Consider the following 16,343-nt stretch of genomic DNA (forward strand, 5'->3'; position numbering starts at 1 on the left):
GTAAAGAGGTCTCTGTATATTTTCATTCTTTCTTGCTTCAGTGTGACTTTTGTACTATGTGTGTACTCAATTTGTGTTCTCATATAAATGTTCCTCTAATTGTCACTTGCAAATTCGAAGTCAGATTTTCTGTTCTGTTTCACTTGACAAATGATGTATACTATTCAGCCAAAAAAGCTAGGGTTTTCACACTCCTATAACTTAGTATCTCTGAGTACAAGATACATGTTCTGATCTCTGGGAAATAACAATTTCTGTTAATGCTGATCAGACAAATGAACTAGAGTCAGGTTCCAGCCCCTTCATTCTTGCTATGTGTGTGTGAAAACTATAGTCTGAATTGTCTTTCTCAAAACAATATAATTGTAAATTTTGTTTTGTTTTGTTTTTTTAAAAAAATAACTATCATAATTAGTTCTTAATTTAGGAAAGTCACTAATTTAAGTCTATCCCAGGAAAATTTTTTAACATGGTTAGATAACATTTGAAATGTTTATTTGGTCTTAATTCTTTTTGTTACCCACAAAATACAAGTAACTAGCTTGGCCTTTCCTCAGATAAAAATAGTAATAGTACATGGGAGGAAATAATAATTTAGTTGTTCTGTTGGTTTTAATTTAAAGGAAAATTTAAAGATATAATCAATTAAGACTTCTTATAAAAAGTGTTTAGTGATTCTGTCAGTCAGTCTGCTATAGAAGAGTGCATTTTGCTTTATTTTCATAACACTGCTGATTAGTATTTTGTTTTACTTCCTTATTGATTCTCTACTACATGCATTACTAGTTATCTTTCATTCTGTATTTGCCAGAATTCTAAGATGCAAGTTGTTTTCTTTCTTATTACTCCAATCCAAAACAAAACCAATTTTGGTAAATAATGACTCTGTTTGAGAGGCAGACTTGAGGTACAAAAAAAAAAATGTTAGACCTAGGTGTGAGGCTGCTTTTCTGGTTAGTTTGAATGGGAAAAATAAGTAAACGGTGCAGGCTCAGGGTCTCCTACTGAACGATGAGCAGCTAGAAATCCTTTTAATAACATGCAAAAATCCTTTGCTTGTGACGCAATGTAAAAGTTAGTATTGTCTTGTGAAAACCAATTTTGAAAATGCATGTGGTAGATGGAAAGCCAGAAGATAACAAGAAATAAAGATCAGAAAGACATAATTTTAGTATATAATTGGGTAATATTCCTTGATAAATTTTGTGATACTAAAAAGCTTCATATAAAATTGTGGTTTACATGCTCATAATGAGTAAACAAAAGAAAAGTTCATGATTTGCAATTTTCTGGGGGTTAGCACAGTTTAATCAAGATACGCTATACAGAGGACATGTGGGCTTCATTTAAATTTGCTGGCAGTTAAACTTACCTTATCTTCTTTACATCAGCAGACGAGTTCTGAAGGTGTTACCTCTAACAGCAATGTTGCCTTTTTAAGATTGCTGGGTTCAGGGCTGCATTCATACTAGCAGCCATTTTCTATCCTTTATGCATTTAATAAGCTGGCAAACTGTTATGTTCCTTTTGCAGAAGGCTACCAGATAGTTGTCTTCAAAGACTCTGGCAATAACCATGATTTATTAAATTGTCTTCTTCCTTCTGCCCCTAACCCCAAATCCTGCTCTTTCCAAAAATACCTTTCCTCAGCCTGGCTCACGTCAGTATCAGTGAGTGAAGTCCAGTTAACTCATCTGTTCCCTGAACAGCACAATTAAAGTAGTGAAGCCATTGGCACGTTTTAGAGAATCTCTAGATGATACAATTCAGTGTTAGGAAGGAAAACTTGGAAGTTAATGCATGTCAAAAGTGTCATAGTTCTATTAAAATAAAAAATACACCACACTTGGTACCCAAGCTGTTTCATTCAGAACTAGCTGAGCTGTTTAATATGTGGTGATGCCTTTAGTTGTGTAGACTTTGTTAAATTCATAGTAATATGAACCAGCACTGTTTAGGCGGCTACTGTTCATACACATCATGAAGGGACCAGCCCTGTTTGCACAGGTGGATGCATTCCAACTATGGGGGGAGGGAAGGGGAATGTCTCAGGTTTTTCTTTTATATAAACCATTCTCTTGTTATATTTACTAGTGTCTTACTACTGTGTGTCTTTTTCTAAGTGTTCTTTTCTTCTCAAATTTTCTACATCTTTCAGATATCTGTTCCGTAATAGGTCTTTTCTGAGAATCCCTGTGGCTCCTAGGCCTAGGTTCTCCTCACTAAGGAGTTTGAGGTTGGCCTGATATAAGGTTGTCCTTCTCAAGCAGTATTGCGCACTTTGTGCCATTGTACATGTTTGAGTAATTGCCCTGAGAAGAATTTGCATGGTAATTGTAATGCTACCATGCAAACTGCTGTCTTAATGGCTTGAGTTTGCAAATGCTTACTTTCCATTACTAATTTATGTTTGCGTACAAATATGAAATTTGATATTTGTGCATTGTTGTCCTTTGGTTTACCACCTTATTATTTATGATCTTTATTTTCACCGGCGATAAAGACTCCCAGCATTATATTTGTAGTATTTCTGGAATATGGTTTGTAAATGACATATTGTATACAGTGGTTCAATTACTTTTATATAATATGCATCTGGAAGCTTCTTTCCTACCAACTTCACCACCATACTATTTATAATTCATATTTACCATAATGTTTTACAGCAGTCATGTACCTGTATACGTTTACTTCTGTCAATGTACTGCATGGTTTTAAAGGAATGCATTTAATACAATTGACAGTAAGTTTGTTTGAAGTAACTATTTAAATCTAATTTATTGTTACGATTCAGACAGACATAAAGTATTGCATGTAGCTTTGACATTGTAATGGTTCAAGTGCAATTTTGTCCAAATCGGTTTTAACTATCTCCTCTAAAAGGCCCTACATGGAAGAGCCACGACATGTTAAAGTGCAGAAGGGTTCTGAGCCACTAGGGATTTCCATTGTGAGCGGAGAAAATGGTGGAATATTTGTCTCTAAAGTAACAGGTGGGAGCATTGCCCATCAAGCTGGCCTTGAATATGGTGATCAGTTACTAGAGGTAATTGTTTGCTTACTATTCCTATGGCTTAATGAATCAGCTTGTATGACTCCAGCCATAACTGCCTTTCCCAAATGAATATCTTGTGAAAGCTTGTGTAGCAAAGGGTACTTACACTGTATTTGTAGTATTCCAGTAATTGTGATTGTTGAGACTTGTCAGGCTTTATGAAAAAGTAATGTCTTTTGATGGTAGATCTACATTCCATCTTATTGCATCATATGCACATTGCATATATGAATTTTCAATGAAATTTGAAGCTAGCTAGTTTTGGTACTTAAAACACTATAGTCCCAACACCATACTCTCTCTGGTAGGGTGAGTAAATATGCAAGCATCTGACTTGAACTGAGTTTCATGCTGCTGTTGCTGTGCTATATCTTTACCTCAGCCCGTTTTAAAAAAATAGGTAGGCTTTAGATTATCTACAGTCATGTTTTTGCCTGCAGTATTAGATAAACATGGAGGAGGATTTTGTGAAGAGCAGAGCTGCTTTGTAAATGTTATATCTGTTCATGCCTGTGCATGTTAAAGCATATTCTGTTTCACAGTGTGTGGATGATAGTACAATGGACCTGAATGGATCACAGATCTGAATTTTTGGTCGAACCAACTTTTATTTAATCAGTGATATCAAATCATAACACAAGTCAGAATACCTATATCTTCCAAAATTAAAAGGTTTTTAAACTCACAGTCAGGTTAATGAATATTTTGAACTAGCAGTGATTCTGTCCAAAGAGTAAATCCTAGGAATCCCTGTATAGCAGCACTGCCACCCTCTTATTTGCCCCAATGGAAGTAAGTCAGCATTTAGACATTAAACTAATTAAGACACTGAAGGAATGATTTTGCTACTTCTCATCTGAAAACTTGGCATCCATGTTTGTGCATTTTTTCCATAGTTTAATGGAATAAATTTGAGAAATGCTACAGAGCAACAGGCTCGACTAATCATTGGACAGCAGTGCGACACCATTACTATTCTGGCTCAGTATAACCCACATATGTATCAGCTTGGCAATCATTCACGGTCAAGGTAAGGCTGGCTAGACTTTGAAAAAACTACTCTCTGGTCCATGCAGTTATCTTGCTAGTAAATAACTTCTGTACAGGTGCTGTTAGTGATTGCTTAGAAAAGTAATGTGTGAATACTTGCTTCTCAAAAAGAAAATAAAAATCCTTGATGTCCTTAGTATATTTGCTTTCTCTTTTGGGCATAATCCTCAGAGACATCAAACCAAACTTGAAGTTGACTTCTTAGGATTGAGAGTTTCTAGTACTTCAAATCAGTTTTAATTTTCTTTATACTTGAAGCTTCCAAAAACAGATTTGAGAAGGCATGTTACTTAGTGAAATTACCCATCCCATTTTTGATGCGTGATCACACTTAAAAACTGAGCTTTATGATGAAATTATGTTATTTAGCATGCTGGTTTGGAATTCTTTTTTTTTTCTTCCCCTTTCTTTATACTTGATTTATGACCAAATGAGAAACATTGTCTGTGTGGAAAATATTTTGCTTTTTCAAAAAACTAACCTTCAGTCCTTTGTTTCCCCCTCCAAATTAGTTCTCGCCTAGAACCTGTGAGTAATCATTCCACCCCTCAAGGCAGTGGAGCTGCAACACCTGACAATCATTCCATAATTGATACTGTGAGTGAACAGGATGAAGGAACTATGACACCCCCATCCAAACAAACCACACCAACTACAAGTCCTCGGAATTCCTTAAGGTAAAGAGTAAAATTTTTTCCTTAAGGAAAAATAGATGATCAGGGTGGATGTGAATTATGTTAAAAAAACAGTGTTCTTCTGTGAATGCTGTGTTCGTTTGAAATAAGTCAGCAAACAAGTTAATTGGATTCCAGGATAAAAGTACATATTTTCAGACTGTTATTGAAAGATGAGGTCTGCAAGGAGTGAAGAATATTTACTACCATATTGATTTAGTTAAGAAGGTCTTCAAGGAATATGGTGTTTGTCTCGTAAGACCATATCTGTAGGTGACCTAATTTGAAAAATAGTTCTGTAAATATATATTATTCAGATGGGTAGCTAATAGTATGTAATGCAAGCTTTTAAATGGAAGTACATGTGTTATTTCTCCCTGTCAAAAGGGGCCCTGTGGATACAAACAAAAGGACACCTGAACCTAGAACTGTTGTTGTTAAAAAATCACAAGTGGATCTTGGGATACAGATATGTGGTGGCAACCTGTATGGAATATTTGTCTCAGATGTAGATGATGATAGCCCAGCAAAAGGACCTGATGGACTTGTCTTGGGTGACATGATACTTGAGGTAAGCTATTAAGTGTGCAGCACACTCACAAAATGTCTAGGATGATATAAAGAGGGAGTTGCATGATGATTCATGTTGTCTTGCAATGGGACAGATGTTCTGTGAATCTTGAGTTCCTGCTCCCAGTTCCACAAAACTGGGTTATGAATGGTGAGAATGCATAACCTTCATTCTGACTGTGACATGAGAAGAGCTGGATGATGTGGGCCTGGAGAACTATTACTGTTGAGAGCACAAATTTCCCACAAATTTGAAATCGTGTGTCTACTTGGAAATACAAAGACCTGCTCTTTTTATTGAAATAGGAAGGCCTGAATCTAGTTGGTCTACGTAGGAGAGAGGCAAGAATATGAAAGATTTTTTAAATCAGAGAACAATATTGATCTTAATCACTGTGAAATTCTAGTATTTTAGGGAAGGCTGTGCATTATATCTTTGACTTTGCTTTCTATATCTGAAATGAGAATATTTATCTACTTGGCAGTACTGTTACGTTGATAAACACGTGTGCTTACGAGCTTTTCAGATAGAACTGGGCATTGAGGCTGTCTAAGCATTGAGATTCTCCCATTACACCTCTAGTATCCAGATGGGGATTTTCTTTTGTAATTGTGTTTCTAACTTCCATCATATCATTTTCTTTCTTGAAAAATCTTTCCAGTTTCAATTTTATTATTCTTAGCTTACATTTTGAAAACTATTTAAAGAAGTGCAAACTGTCTCTCATGGTGCATGTTAGCTGTGCTCACTTGGGTATTTAGTTTTCTGTTCCCATGTCTAAGTCTTCTGCTAGCCACCTTAAGGTGCATGCTCTACTAAACTTATGTGGCAAGATTTACTTGTATATAGAACCTGCCAGTGGGAAAAACAAACTAATTTTGCATGTGTTTCCAACTCACCTTATTCTGTTACCTGTAAAGATATAACTTCACACCTAAGGGCTTCTGTGTTTTGTGTTTTGCAGTATGGGTCCATTGATATGCGAAATAAAACAGCTGAGGAAGCTTACCTTGAAATGTTGAAGCCTGGAGAAAACATCAAAATAAAGACTCAATACAGAATAGAAGAGTTTAATAAGATAAAAGAGCTTCCTGGAGATGGATTCTATATCAGGTATTTCAGTGTGACTGGTAATCTCAGCATATGGCTGTTAGGATAACATGCTGACCATCATGAGAGAGATATTATATCAGTTTTATAGTGTTTGTAAAATTAAAAGTTTACTATTTTATAGTCTGTGGCAGTGAGTGCATAATCTATAGCTTAGTAAGTCTTCAGATTGCACTGTAAACTTGTGTGCTCTTGAAATGTACTGTGTGCCATTAATCTGTTAACTTTTTAAAAACAAGTATGCATGTTCTTCCCTTTGAGTTGATGGAGAGAGTTGCAAAGCCTATTTCTGTCTTCCTTTCCAGAGCACTTTATGACCGTGTGGCAGAGGTGGAACAGGATTTAAGCTTTAAGAAGGATGACATTTTGTATGTTGATGACACTCTACCACAGGGAAACTTTGGTTGCTGGATGGCTTGGCAGCTAGATGAGAATGCTCAGAAGCTGGAAAGAGGACAGATTCCAAGTAAATACATGTGAGTGATCTCAGTGACAGAATCTTAGTCTTTAAATGTCTGACTAGTGTGATGTGGTATAAAAGGTTCACTTACTTCTATGCTTTCTGGAAGATACTAATTCTTAGATGTGTTGTTTTAGGGTTGGCATTTAATAACATAGGATTAATATATTTCTCTATCAGATTGTTTTTAATGATACTAAATAGTGGACTAGAAATTCAATACCAAAAGTAACCACAGAAAAAATTATCCTTTAATCCAAGGTTATCACAGTCATTCTGAGGAAGCATCAGTGTTTTTATTTACCTGTGGACAGCAACATTAATCTAAGACTGTATCTGTCACAGTCTCATAATGTTGGTAAAGCAGAAACTCATTTTTTAATATTGTTACTGAAATCACATTAGTCATTAGTAGTCACTCAGTGATTAAATTTTTTTTTTGTTTTAAGATTATTGGTTTTCTGGTTTCCTTTTCTTCTAATAGTTTTCTCTCCATGTCATAACTCGAAATTCATCCTGACAGTGGGACAGTAGTACTACGTTGAATGTGTGGAAGTACAGTACATATAGAGAGAGCCATACGCATCATTGCTAGTAGTTAATGGAAGATGGATAGCAAAGCCAACTACATTTTACATAGATTATGTAGCGAAAGTATTTGTGCTCATGTAAAATAAAACTGCATAAAATAAAGCCCTTATTTTGGATTGCTAGTAAGTTGTTTGTAAGGATGAGCGTAACATGTAGTTTTGTAGAAAGAATGTAATCTTCACTTCTGTTCAAGGTAGGTGCACACTTGCTTCTGCCGTGGAGAATTTTGCCCTGTGTGTCGGAGTGGTCACCCTCTGCCATTCTGTGATGTTAACAGTTGCTTATTATTTAATTTATGTTAGTTTGTTTCTGATTAATTTTCTGTAATGAAGATATTTGTGCTAAGGCTTGTCACAACTATTTCCAGTGTGTTCCAGAAGCAGTGGTGGTGTTGTTTAAGAAAAAATATAAAAAAATTAAGTTGAAATACCAACCAGTTAGTCTGTTTCATTATAGGATGGATCAGGAATTCTACAGGAGACACAGCATGTCTGAGGCTAAAGATGAAAACAGCTCATCTAAGACATTGTCAGCAGCAGCACGGAGGTCATTCTTTAGAAGAAAGCATAAACATAAGCGCAGTGGTTCCAAAGATGGAAAGGATTTACTGGCTCTTGATACAATCAGTACAGACTCAATTCCTTTCTTGGATGGCAAGTAACTTTGCTATACTTCGGAGGGAGTTGCCTTTTCTTCTCTTTAGTTTTTAAACAGCTGCAGCATAAGAGAAATAATAATGTTGCTTTCTGGTTTGATCTGAATAGAAATGGTAATAATCTGTCCCATCACATATATTTCTTTAATAATTTTTTTTTAATTTTGAGTGTCAATTTTTTTTTTTAGTTTATTCCTAGATCTATTAGAATCATTAATGTTTCACTTGCAGACAGACGATTTTGATCTTCCTTTCAACTATTTAATATCTATCCAGGTTGCTTAGTTTAGACAGATATCCTGGGCACCACTCAAAAACCTGCACTTTTTATTATTTCACTTTTTCTGTAAAAATCACATCAGTTACAATGCTTACCTTCTTCGAAGAGCTCAACAAACCAAACTACAGAAACCAAGTGTCATGTCTTATTTACACTTTTAGGAGAGAAAATTAATGATTGGTTTTAAAGTTTAGGTGAGGGTGGGTGGGAGAAGTGTATCATGTTCAGTTAGAAAAACATCTATTTTAAGCTCTTAGTAGAGAAAATCACAGTAACGGCTAGCAAGCACTTTTTGTACTTACCAAGGCCCTTAGCCCTTGCAAAGGAATTAATTTAAGAATTAATGTTAGTGTGGTTCTGCTTATCTGAGGAATGCCAGGAAAATAATTTATACATTTCTAAGTAAGTCTTTTCTGTGTATAGATTCTGCAAGTCTGGTGTATCAGCGTGTACAGAAAGTGGACTGTACCTCTCCTAGGCCAGTCCTTGTTCTAGGTCCTTTGCTTGATGCTGTGAAAGACATGTTGGTCAAAGAATCCCCTGGAAAATTTTGCAGATGTCCTCTTGGTAAGCATGCAAATGCAGCCAATTAATACTTGCTTACAATATATTATAGTAACGTATGTATAAGTGAACTAAATGGTAGCACAAACATGGAAAAAACCCAAGAATCTGAATTTGCAGGTATTGTTTCAATAGCTGTGTTCTGTACCTAAAGAGTATTAATGGGAGTGGATGTCTTCTCATTCTATGAAACAGAGGTTATGAAAGCTTCTCAACAAGCCATTGAACGGGGAGTGAAGGATTGTCTGTTTATTGATTATAAACGGAGGAGTGGACATTTTGATGTGACAACTGTAGCTTCAATAAAAGAGATAACAGAGAAGGTGAGTCACTTAATGTTGTAGATCTTAGTATGACCATGTGTTGCAACTTGTACAACGTTGGAGAGATGGAAATTATCTTAGCCTTGTGCTCCTTTAAGGCATTCAGAGAATTGTTCCCCAGGCTGCTGAGTGAAATAAAAGCTACCTCACTTTGATATGCAACTGATTAAAGAATATTTATACAAGTTCACCTTCATAGAAAATAGGAATGTTCGTATTCTTTTACAGTATTATTAAGTAACGTTAGAAATTATTTTCTTACGTTCTGTAGATTCTACCCCACTACTCCCCCAAAGCAGGATTTAGGTTTTTTAAGCTATTCCGTTTAATGGAGTCATATAGAACATAGACATCATAAAAATTCTGGAGACAGATGTTAATTAAAATATGTATATTGCTTATAGTTTTCTGTTAAACCACAAGTCTTGCTACTTTAATGCTTGTGTTTGCTTATGACTTCTGAAAGGGTAAATGAACATGTAAATTTGGAAAAAATGTATTTCATATATTTCAATTTGAGTTCATTTCATTAGTTCTTCAGATACTTTTATTTCTATTGATACATACTTTTGGTACTATGAATGGAATTTCCTGCAGTTTTTCATCTGCTATCTTTTTTTATAAAGATATATAAATCCTTTGGGTGCAAACTGCTCAGTAGCCCCAAACTGCTCAGTGTGTATTAAAGTGCTGTTGGGTTGTTATGATTTAAGTATGGGAACAAATGGGGGATTTGCATGCGTGCTTGTTCTCTAACTGAATGAGTGTTTTGCATTTACATTTGATCTTAGGATTGTCATTGTCTGCTTGACATCGCTCCTCATGCCATCGAACGGCTCCACAGTGTTCATATCTACCCTATTGTAATTTTTATTCGCTACAAAAATGCTAAACAAATCAAGTAAGTCTGTGAGAGGTCTATTTCAGGGATGTTTTAGCTTAAAATAAGTTTGTTATCTTTACTGTTTCTTTCATCCTAGTCGTCTTAAATCTCTTGAAAATGTGGAAATTAATCCTCATAAAAACTGCTGTGAGGTAAATGGTCTTAACTTCATTTTAGTTGCATGACAATTAAGTGAATCTTTCAAAAAAATAGAATAACGTAGACTAAACTGTATGTACTCTCAAAGGCACTGGGGTCTTTTCTGTGCACCTTTGTATTAAACTGCAAGTTCAAACAGATGTGGATGAGATCCATTGAGGATTAAGTTGTGACTGTGACAAAGAGCTATTCTTCATCTTCTCAGTAGGGCCAAGCATATGGATGTAGTGCCAACTGATTCCTAACCTCAGCTTTCTCACCTTTGTTTTCCAGCGAAAACATCAAGGGCAGTCCTCTTTTGCCATGGAGTGTAGTAATATACTGTGGTTTACTTGGGCCATACTCTTTCAGTAATTGGGAATTTCCTGTTCGATTATAGCCAGGAAGAAGAGTTACCCCAGTCCTACCCCTAATGTTTGAGTAAGACCTTCATGCATTTTGCTAGATTGATTTGGCAAGAAGTGATATAACCTCCCAACTAAAGTATTAAGAAACTTTTTTTTAGAGATCTTACACTTGTGCTTTATTCATTTTGAAAGCTGAACACATACATTCTTGATCTGTAGATAAATTTGGTAAATCTATTTGATAAAGAAGATTAAGTATCACTACTTTGAAGTAGTGATAAAAGCACTGTGGTATATTACCATTGTAATATCATGCTGTTGAATGATCAATGGAGCCCCTTTGGGAAAGGAATGGTGACCATTACAGCTATTTCCTTTTTTTAGTGTCAGCAATTAAACTAGACAAGCAAGGATTTCTAGCAGTCACCAGAATCACATGCAGTAGTAGTAGCACATGGTGTCTACCTGTTATGAGCACCAAAGGTTTTGCTGAACGGTCTTTTTGATATAACACAGGTTCTATTGACTTTTTATTAAATGCTACACAACAGTGATAGGTTAGTTTAGTAGTGATTTTTTAAATTATTATTTATAAAATAAAGTTGTGCTTCTCTTCTCGCTGCTATAAGAAACTATATTAAAATTGTTTCAGTACCTAACCCTAAGTCATATTTGGAGGAGAGTGTTACAAGTTTTGATTGGAATTATGATTATTATTGTTAACTATTTGTATTTTTCTGTATTTTTTATTATTTCATTTCCAACTGCTTGTATAATAGAAAGACAATTATCTCAAAAATCTGTCATATATATGACATAGAAATAAAATTATCTCTTTGCTCAATGCTTGATACTTAAGGCCTTTAAAAGAGCAGTACTTGAGCTCAGATTTATGTAGAGAGTAGTGGAGTTTATATGAAGTAATAATCCAGTTCACGTAAATGGGAAAGATTATATTCTTTCTTCCTCCCTCAACCCCCTCCCATTCTCTGAGACTTTAGAGGAATACTGTCTTGGTCTGATAGCAAATACATTTGTTAGCACTGAAATGATCCCGAAGACTATGCTGATACTGCTGAAACACAGTAGATGGCACTCTATGCATAGGATTATGGTTGCAAATTAATTAGTGTTTCACCCAACTGAAGGTAATAATTTCAAGTCCATTTTAAAAAAAAATTGAAAAATACTCTTATAAAGGTTTTCCTTTTTTTCTTTTTTCTTTTTTCTTTTTTCTTTTTTTCAGAGAGCAAAAAGACCCAATCTTCCTGAGGGACAAAGTTACACAAAAACATTCCAAAGAACAGTTTGAGACAGCTCAAAAAATAGAACAAGAGTATAGCAAGTACTTTACAGGTTAGTATTTAATAAACATTTCACTAGGAACACAGTGGCAATGTAAACCATTTACACTGTAATTCAGGATTCCGTGTTCCTGCCAAGAGCCACCCTTCCTCCTCCCCCTCCATTTTTGTGGTTTTTTACTTCATTCTGCCTTCCCTTTTGGAAAACTTACGCTTTTACATGATTTTTGTTTTAGCTTGTTATGAATCTTATGAACTAGTAATTTTATTAAAATGGTTTATTACAAGCCAGTAATACTGGAAGTGTGGTCAAGCCAGTTTGACATCTTGTTGTCGGTTTTATACCATGTAAGCAATGTAATTTTTTTATGCTTGTAAAAATAAAACAAAACAACAACAGAAAAAAACTCTGTAGTGTAAATCAATGAATAATTTATGAGACATACTTTAAATCTTTCAAGAAAGGAAAAAAAATTTGTCAGAGGTGTCTTGAACATGCATTCTAATTTTGAATAATGAAATACCACTTCAGACACCTTTTTGACATAATAAAATATATCATATGAAACTTTGTGTGTACCAGAAAAAGAAAACTTTGTTGGAAGACTGTCTCTGCTTCTTTCAGAGTATATTTCCACATACATTCAGAAGAGAGGGGATAAAATTTTGACCATTTTAATGTGAATGACAACAAAAATTAAAAATAAAAACATAAACCAAAACAGCACTACTAAACCAGCCAAACCCCAGCTTTTCATCCCCCAAATAATGGGCTTCTTACAGAAAAATTTTGAGGCATACCTGCCAAGTGCAGGAGAGGGAGGGTATGTATTTAGAGTACTGCTGTCTCAGTGCATCCTGAGAGAAGCTGAACACTCTCAAGAAAAGCAGATACCTGCTATGTAATAGCCATACATGTGTTCATTTCCGTGGTACATACTAAACCTTCACCCAACTTGACACACACACACAGCCAAGTTGTATTGCCCCGTTATCTTCTGATTCTTGTTAAGTTATTTGTTGCATTTTAATTTCACCTTGATAATGAAGAGTCTAAGAGTCCTGTGTGTATCTTCTCACATATAATGTGAGAAGGGGCTCCCTCTCTCAATGCCAAACTCCAGCTGTCATCGATATTTCCAGAGGCTAATAGTCAGCAAGGGCTGGTGTTCAAACTGCATTGACAGTTAAGCTTGTTGAAATTATAGTGTTGTGCATGAAGTAAGCCTGTAAATAGAAATTTTGAACATGGTAGTTTCCTTGTGAAGCCACATGACACACTGTCTCAGACCTGAGATCTGTGACTACTTAATATACTACATTTTTTTTTACTAATGACTTCGTCAAGTTGGCTTTGTTACCTGTACCAAATTGTGAGCACAGTGTGTAATCTGAATCACTTCCTCACTGCTGTTACCTTTCATAGATCTTATTGTTTTCTGTACCCAGACTTGCCTGACGTTAATTGTAGTATATGCTGCTCAGTCAAGTAATGTTTTACATGAGATCAAATTCTCATTTCAAAAATGGAAATTATACCTTAAGTCTTGTAAGACTTTCCATATTTATCCAGCATTAGCAGCAGCTGAGGCCAGAGGCTTTGCTGACATATTTCTCAAGTCATGAAGTTCCTCACTTTTTAGGTCTTAAAGCTAATACATTCTCCTCTCCCGTGTCAGTGTTGACATTTTACTTTTTATGACTGTTTTGTTTAGCAAGAGTAGAATGCAAGGTGCTCATTTATCTTTTGAATTGATTTTCAAGGAGTTACTTGCTGTTGCCCTTTTGTTCCTTGAATCCTGAAATGTGTTTGACAATAAGAATTATAGTAGCAACCACTGCTGTTTTATTTAGTTCAGTGATCTGTGAGCTGCCTCATAATGTACTGCTAATATTTGTAAATAGCGTCTAGTTGCTACAGCTATAGTCTCTATGTATATTACCCCATAAATATAACACTCTTAACACCACATGTGGAACAGAGACGGTTTATTATAGCAGGTTCTGACCATCTTTAGACTTAAACTTTGCCACCTGATGCCTCTGAAAATAGTACATGACAGCCTCTAAGAAAACAGTTGTCTTAGTTGATTATAGCCATCAGTTCTGTGACTTCCCTGGGCTGTTCTAAGAGCTAGAAGAAACTGTATATTGTATGCTTGACCTCTTTGCTCTGTTTATTCTTTTTCTCATTTTAGTAGAGTCATGCACTTGGCAGATCCTGAATTGGGTAGATTAATTCTGATCTGTTGATAAATGCTTTGCAGAAAAATGCCAAAGACTGCTCTTTGTAATTAGTCATAACTGTTAGTTCCAATCTCATTTGTCGGGGGGGTTTCTTCTTCTCCAGGCATTGTCCACGGAGGAGCCCTTTCAAGCATTTGCACTCAGATTATGACAACTGTCGATCAAGAACAAAACAAAGTCCTGTGGATCCCAGCCGGCCCCCTGTAGATTTATTTCACTGTAAAACTACTTTGCAGATGTAAATAACCAACTAACTTTCTGTCCAATGGACTCTGTGCATCCCTGTCTGTAAAGATATCCATAAGTGATTTCTGATTCATGAAGGGGAAGGATAACACTGAACACACAAGGAGCCAGTGAGGCATGTGGGAAGGGGTAGATCACTTCACCAAGCTTGTCTCTTACGTCGTACGTGTACACGTGACAGGTTGTCACGAGGGGTTGCAACCTGTGTGTACTTATCCATGAGAAATGAATTTAACAATGCTGCAAAACCCTGTAGAATGACAAGTTTACAAAAACCTTTTCAAAGTATTTGGTTGTTGCTGTTTACTTGAATGTCTATTTTGTTTTCCTTTTTTAGCTCTGTGTCCTTTCACTTAAGAGGTAACTCTCCAAAATGGAGTGAAATTTCCGAATATGAGCAAATGATTTATGCACAATGTGAACTCTTAAGTTGCAGTTTCAGCCATTTCTAAGCACATTGTTCACTTGACAACCAGGTGATAACGTGGAATTTAATCGGTACGTCTTGGGAGTAAGCTCAAAAGGAAGTACACTCCTCTACAGGGCAGACCACTGTTTGTATCCCGTCAATGCTTGTCTGTCAAAGATATTGTTTCTTGTTTTATGCATGAATCTAATATTTAAACATCATAATATATCGGAACAATCCAAGCTTAAATAATAATTTTTGGTTGTTGGGCTTGGGTTAAGTACTGGTGAGGAAGAGTCATAAGCTAGGCCTAGCATGCTGTGTTCTGTCACTTTTAGATACTGTATATATGGAAAGCTCATGTTGGTGCAATTTTGTAGAGTAATTCTTACGCTTTGTACTTTGTGTGTGTAGCATTCACATAGGTTGTTTTTATTTAAGAGCAACCACAGATTTAGGGCTTTGATTAAAAGCCTTTAGAAAGGTACTATATTGTTACTGTTTTCACATAAGTGATCTTTTAGTTTTGGTTGCAATACTTATTTACCTGTTTTACCAAAATCCATTGTATCGGTTCCATTTTTGGTTTTTTTGCACTTCTGACTGTGTTCCTAACACAGATTTTGTACCTGTCTCTCCTGTCCCTTGTGCCATGTTTCTTGGGTACTGTATTTTACTCGTTTTTAAAATGTCATTTGAGTAGAACTGCTTCTCAATCACTGTTCCTAACATTTCATTAGGTAGGGCTTCCAGTTTTACACTACAGGCTGTAGTTTTGCTTCTGTTTGCAGCTTTTTTAATTAAAAAAAGGGATTCTTGTTGCACAGTTCTTCAAAGAAAGATCTGGTCCTAAATTTAAATTCTGTTTTACAGATGCTATTTTACAGTTCAAAATTCTTTATGTAGTATTTATATAGTTATATACTATATAGTGAGAGTATTTTGAACTATAATGCATTTAAATATATATATATAGTATTATGTTATACTATTATAATACTGTATATATATAAATCTAAAAATAGGAAATGCTATGGATGAATTACTAGTCAAAGTACTTCTCATGGTGAGGAACAGCAGTTGGTTTTTTTATATCATTTTTGTTTGTGTTTTTCAAAGTTTGAGGTCAGAGTAGACTCCAGTGGTACAACTGAAACAGACAGGTACTGTTCTGACATGGATTTTCTGTACTAAATGAAAATGTCACTTTGTATCAAAAGAAAAAAAAAAAAGTTAAAGAAACTGATTACTAAATAAAGGTCAATTTCTATAACTTGACTGGTGTGTAAAAGCTACATGTAGCTAATGTGCTCCTTGACTTAATGTCGTTGAGTCCTCATACAAAGTTCTATTTTCTGACTAAAATTGGTGCATATAGGTTCAAGTGCTCACCTTGAGAGGAGCAGGTTTTGGTT

General features: G+C 35.4%; 1 protein-coding gene across 1 annotated transcript in view; it reads left to right on the top strand.

The window, feature by feature from the left end:
- Positions 1–14,923, top strand: part of DLG5 (discs, large homolog 5 (Drosophila)) — a 100,570-nt gene extending 85,647 nt beyond the window's left edge. The window contains exons 25-36 of the mRNA XM_010000805.1: positions 2,884–3,046; positions 3,952–4,085; positions 4,618–4,782; positions 5,167–5,350; positions 6,315–6,463; positions 6,766–6,936; positions 7,968–8,164; positions 8,870–9,013; positions 9,206–9,333; positions 10,125–10,234; positions 11,969–12,078; positions 14,377–14,923. Coding sequence (XP_009999107.1) covers positions 2,884–3,046; positions 3,952–4,085; positions 4,618–4,782; positions 5,167–5,350; positions 6,315–6,463; positions 6,766–6,936; positions 7,968–8,164; positions 8,870–9,013; positions 9,206–9,333; positions 10,125–10,234; positions 11,969–12,078; positions 14,377–14,480 — 1,759 coding nt within the window. The 3' untranslated portion in view covers positions 14,481–14,923. The remainder of the gene's footprint in view (positions 1–2,883; positions 3,047–3,951; positions 4,086–4,617; positions 4,783–5,166; positions 5,351–6,314; positions 6,464–6,765; positions 6,937–7,967; positions 8,165–8,869; positions 9,014–9,205; positions 9,334–10,124; positions 10,235–11,968; positions 12,079–14,376) is intronic.
- The last annotated feature ends 1,420 nt before the right edge of the window (positions 14,924–16,343 follow it).

This window comes from Chaetura pelagica, unplaced genomic scaffold (assembly GCF_000747805.2).
Source record: "Chaetura pelagica isolate M959 unplaced genomic scaffold, ChaPel_1.0 scaffold166, whole genome shotgun sequence".
Lineage (NCBI taxonomy): Eukaryota > Metazoa > Chordata > Aves > Apodiformes > Apodidae > Chaetura > Chaetura pelagica.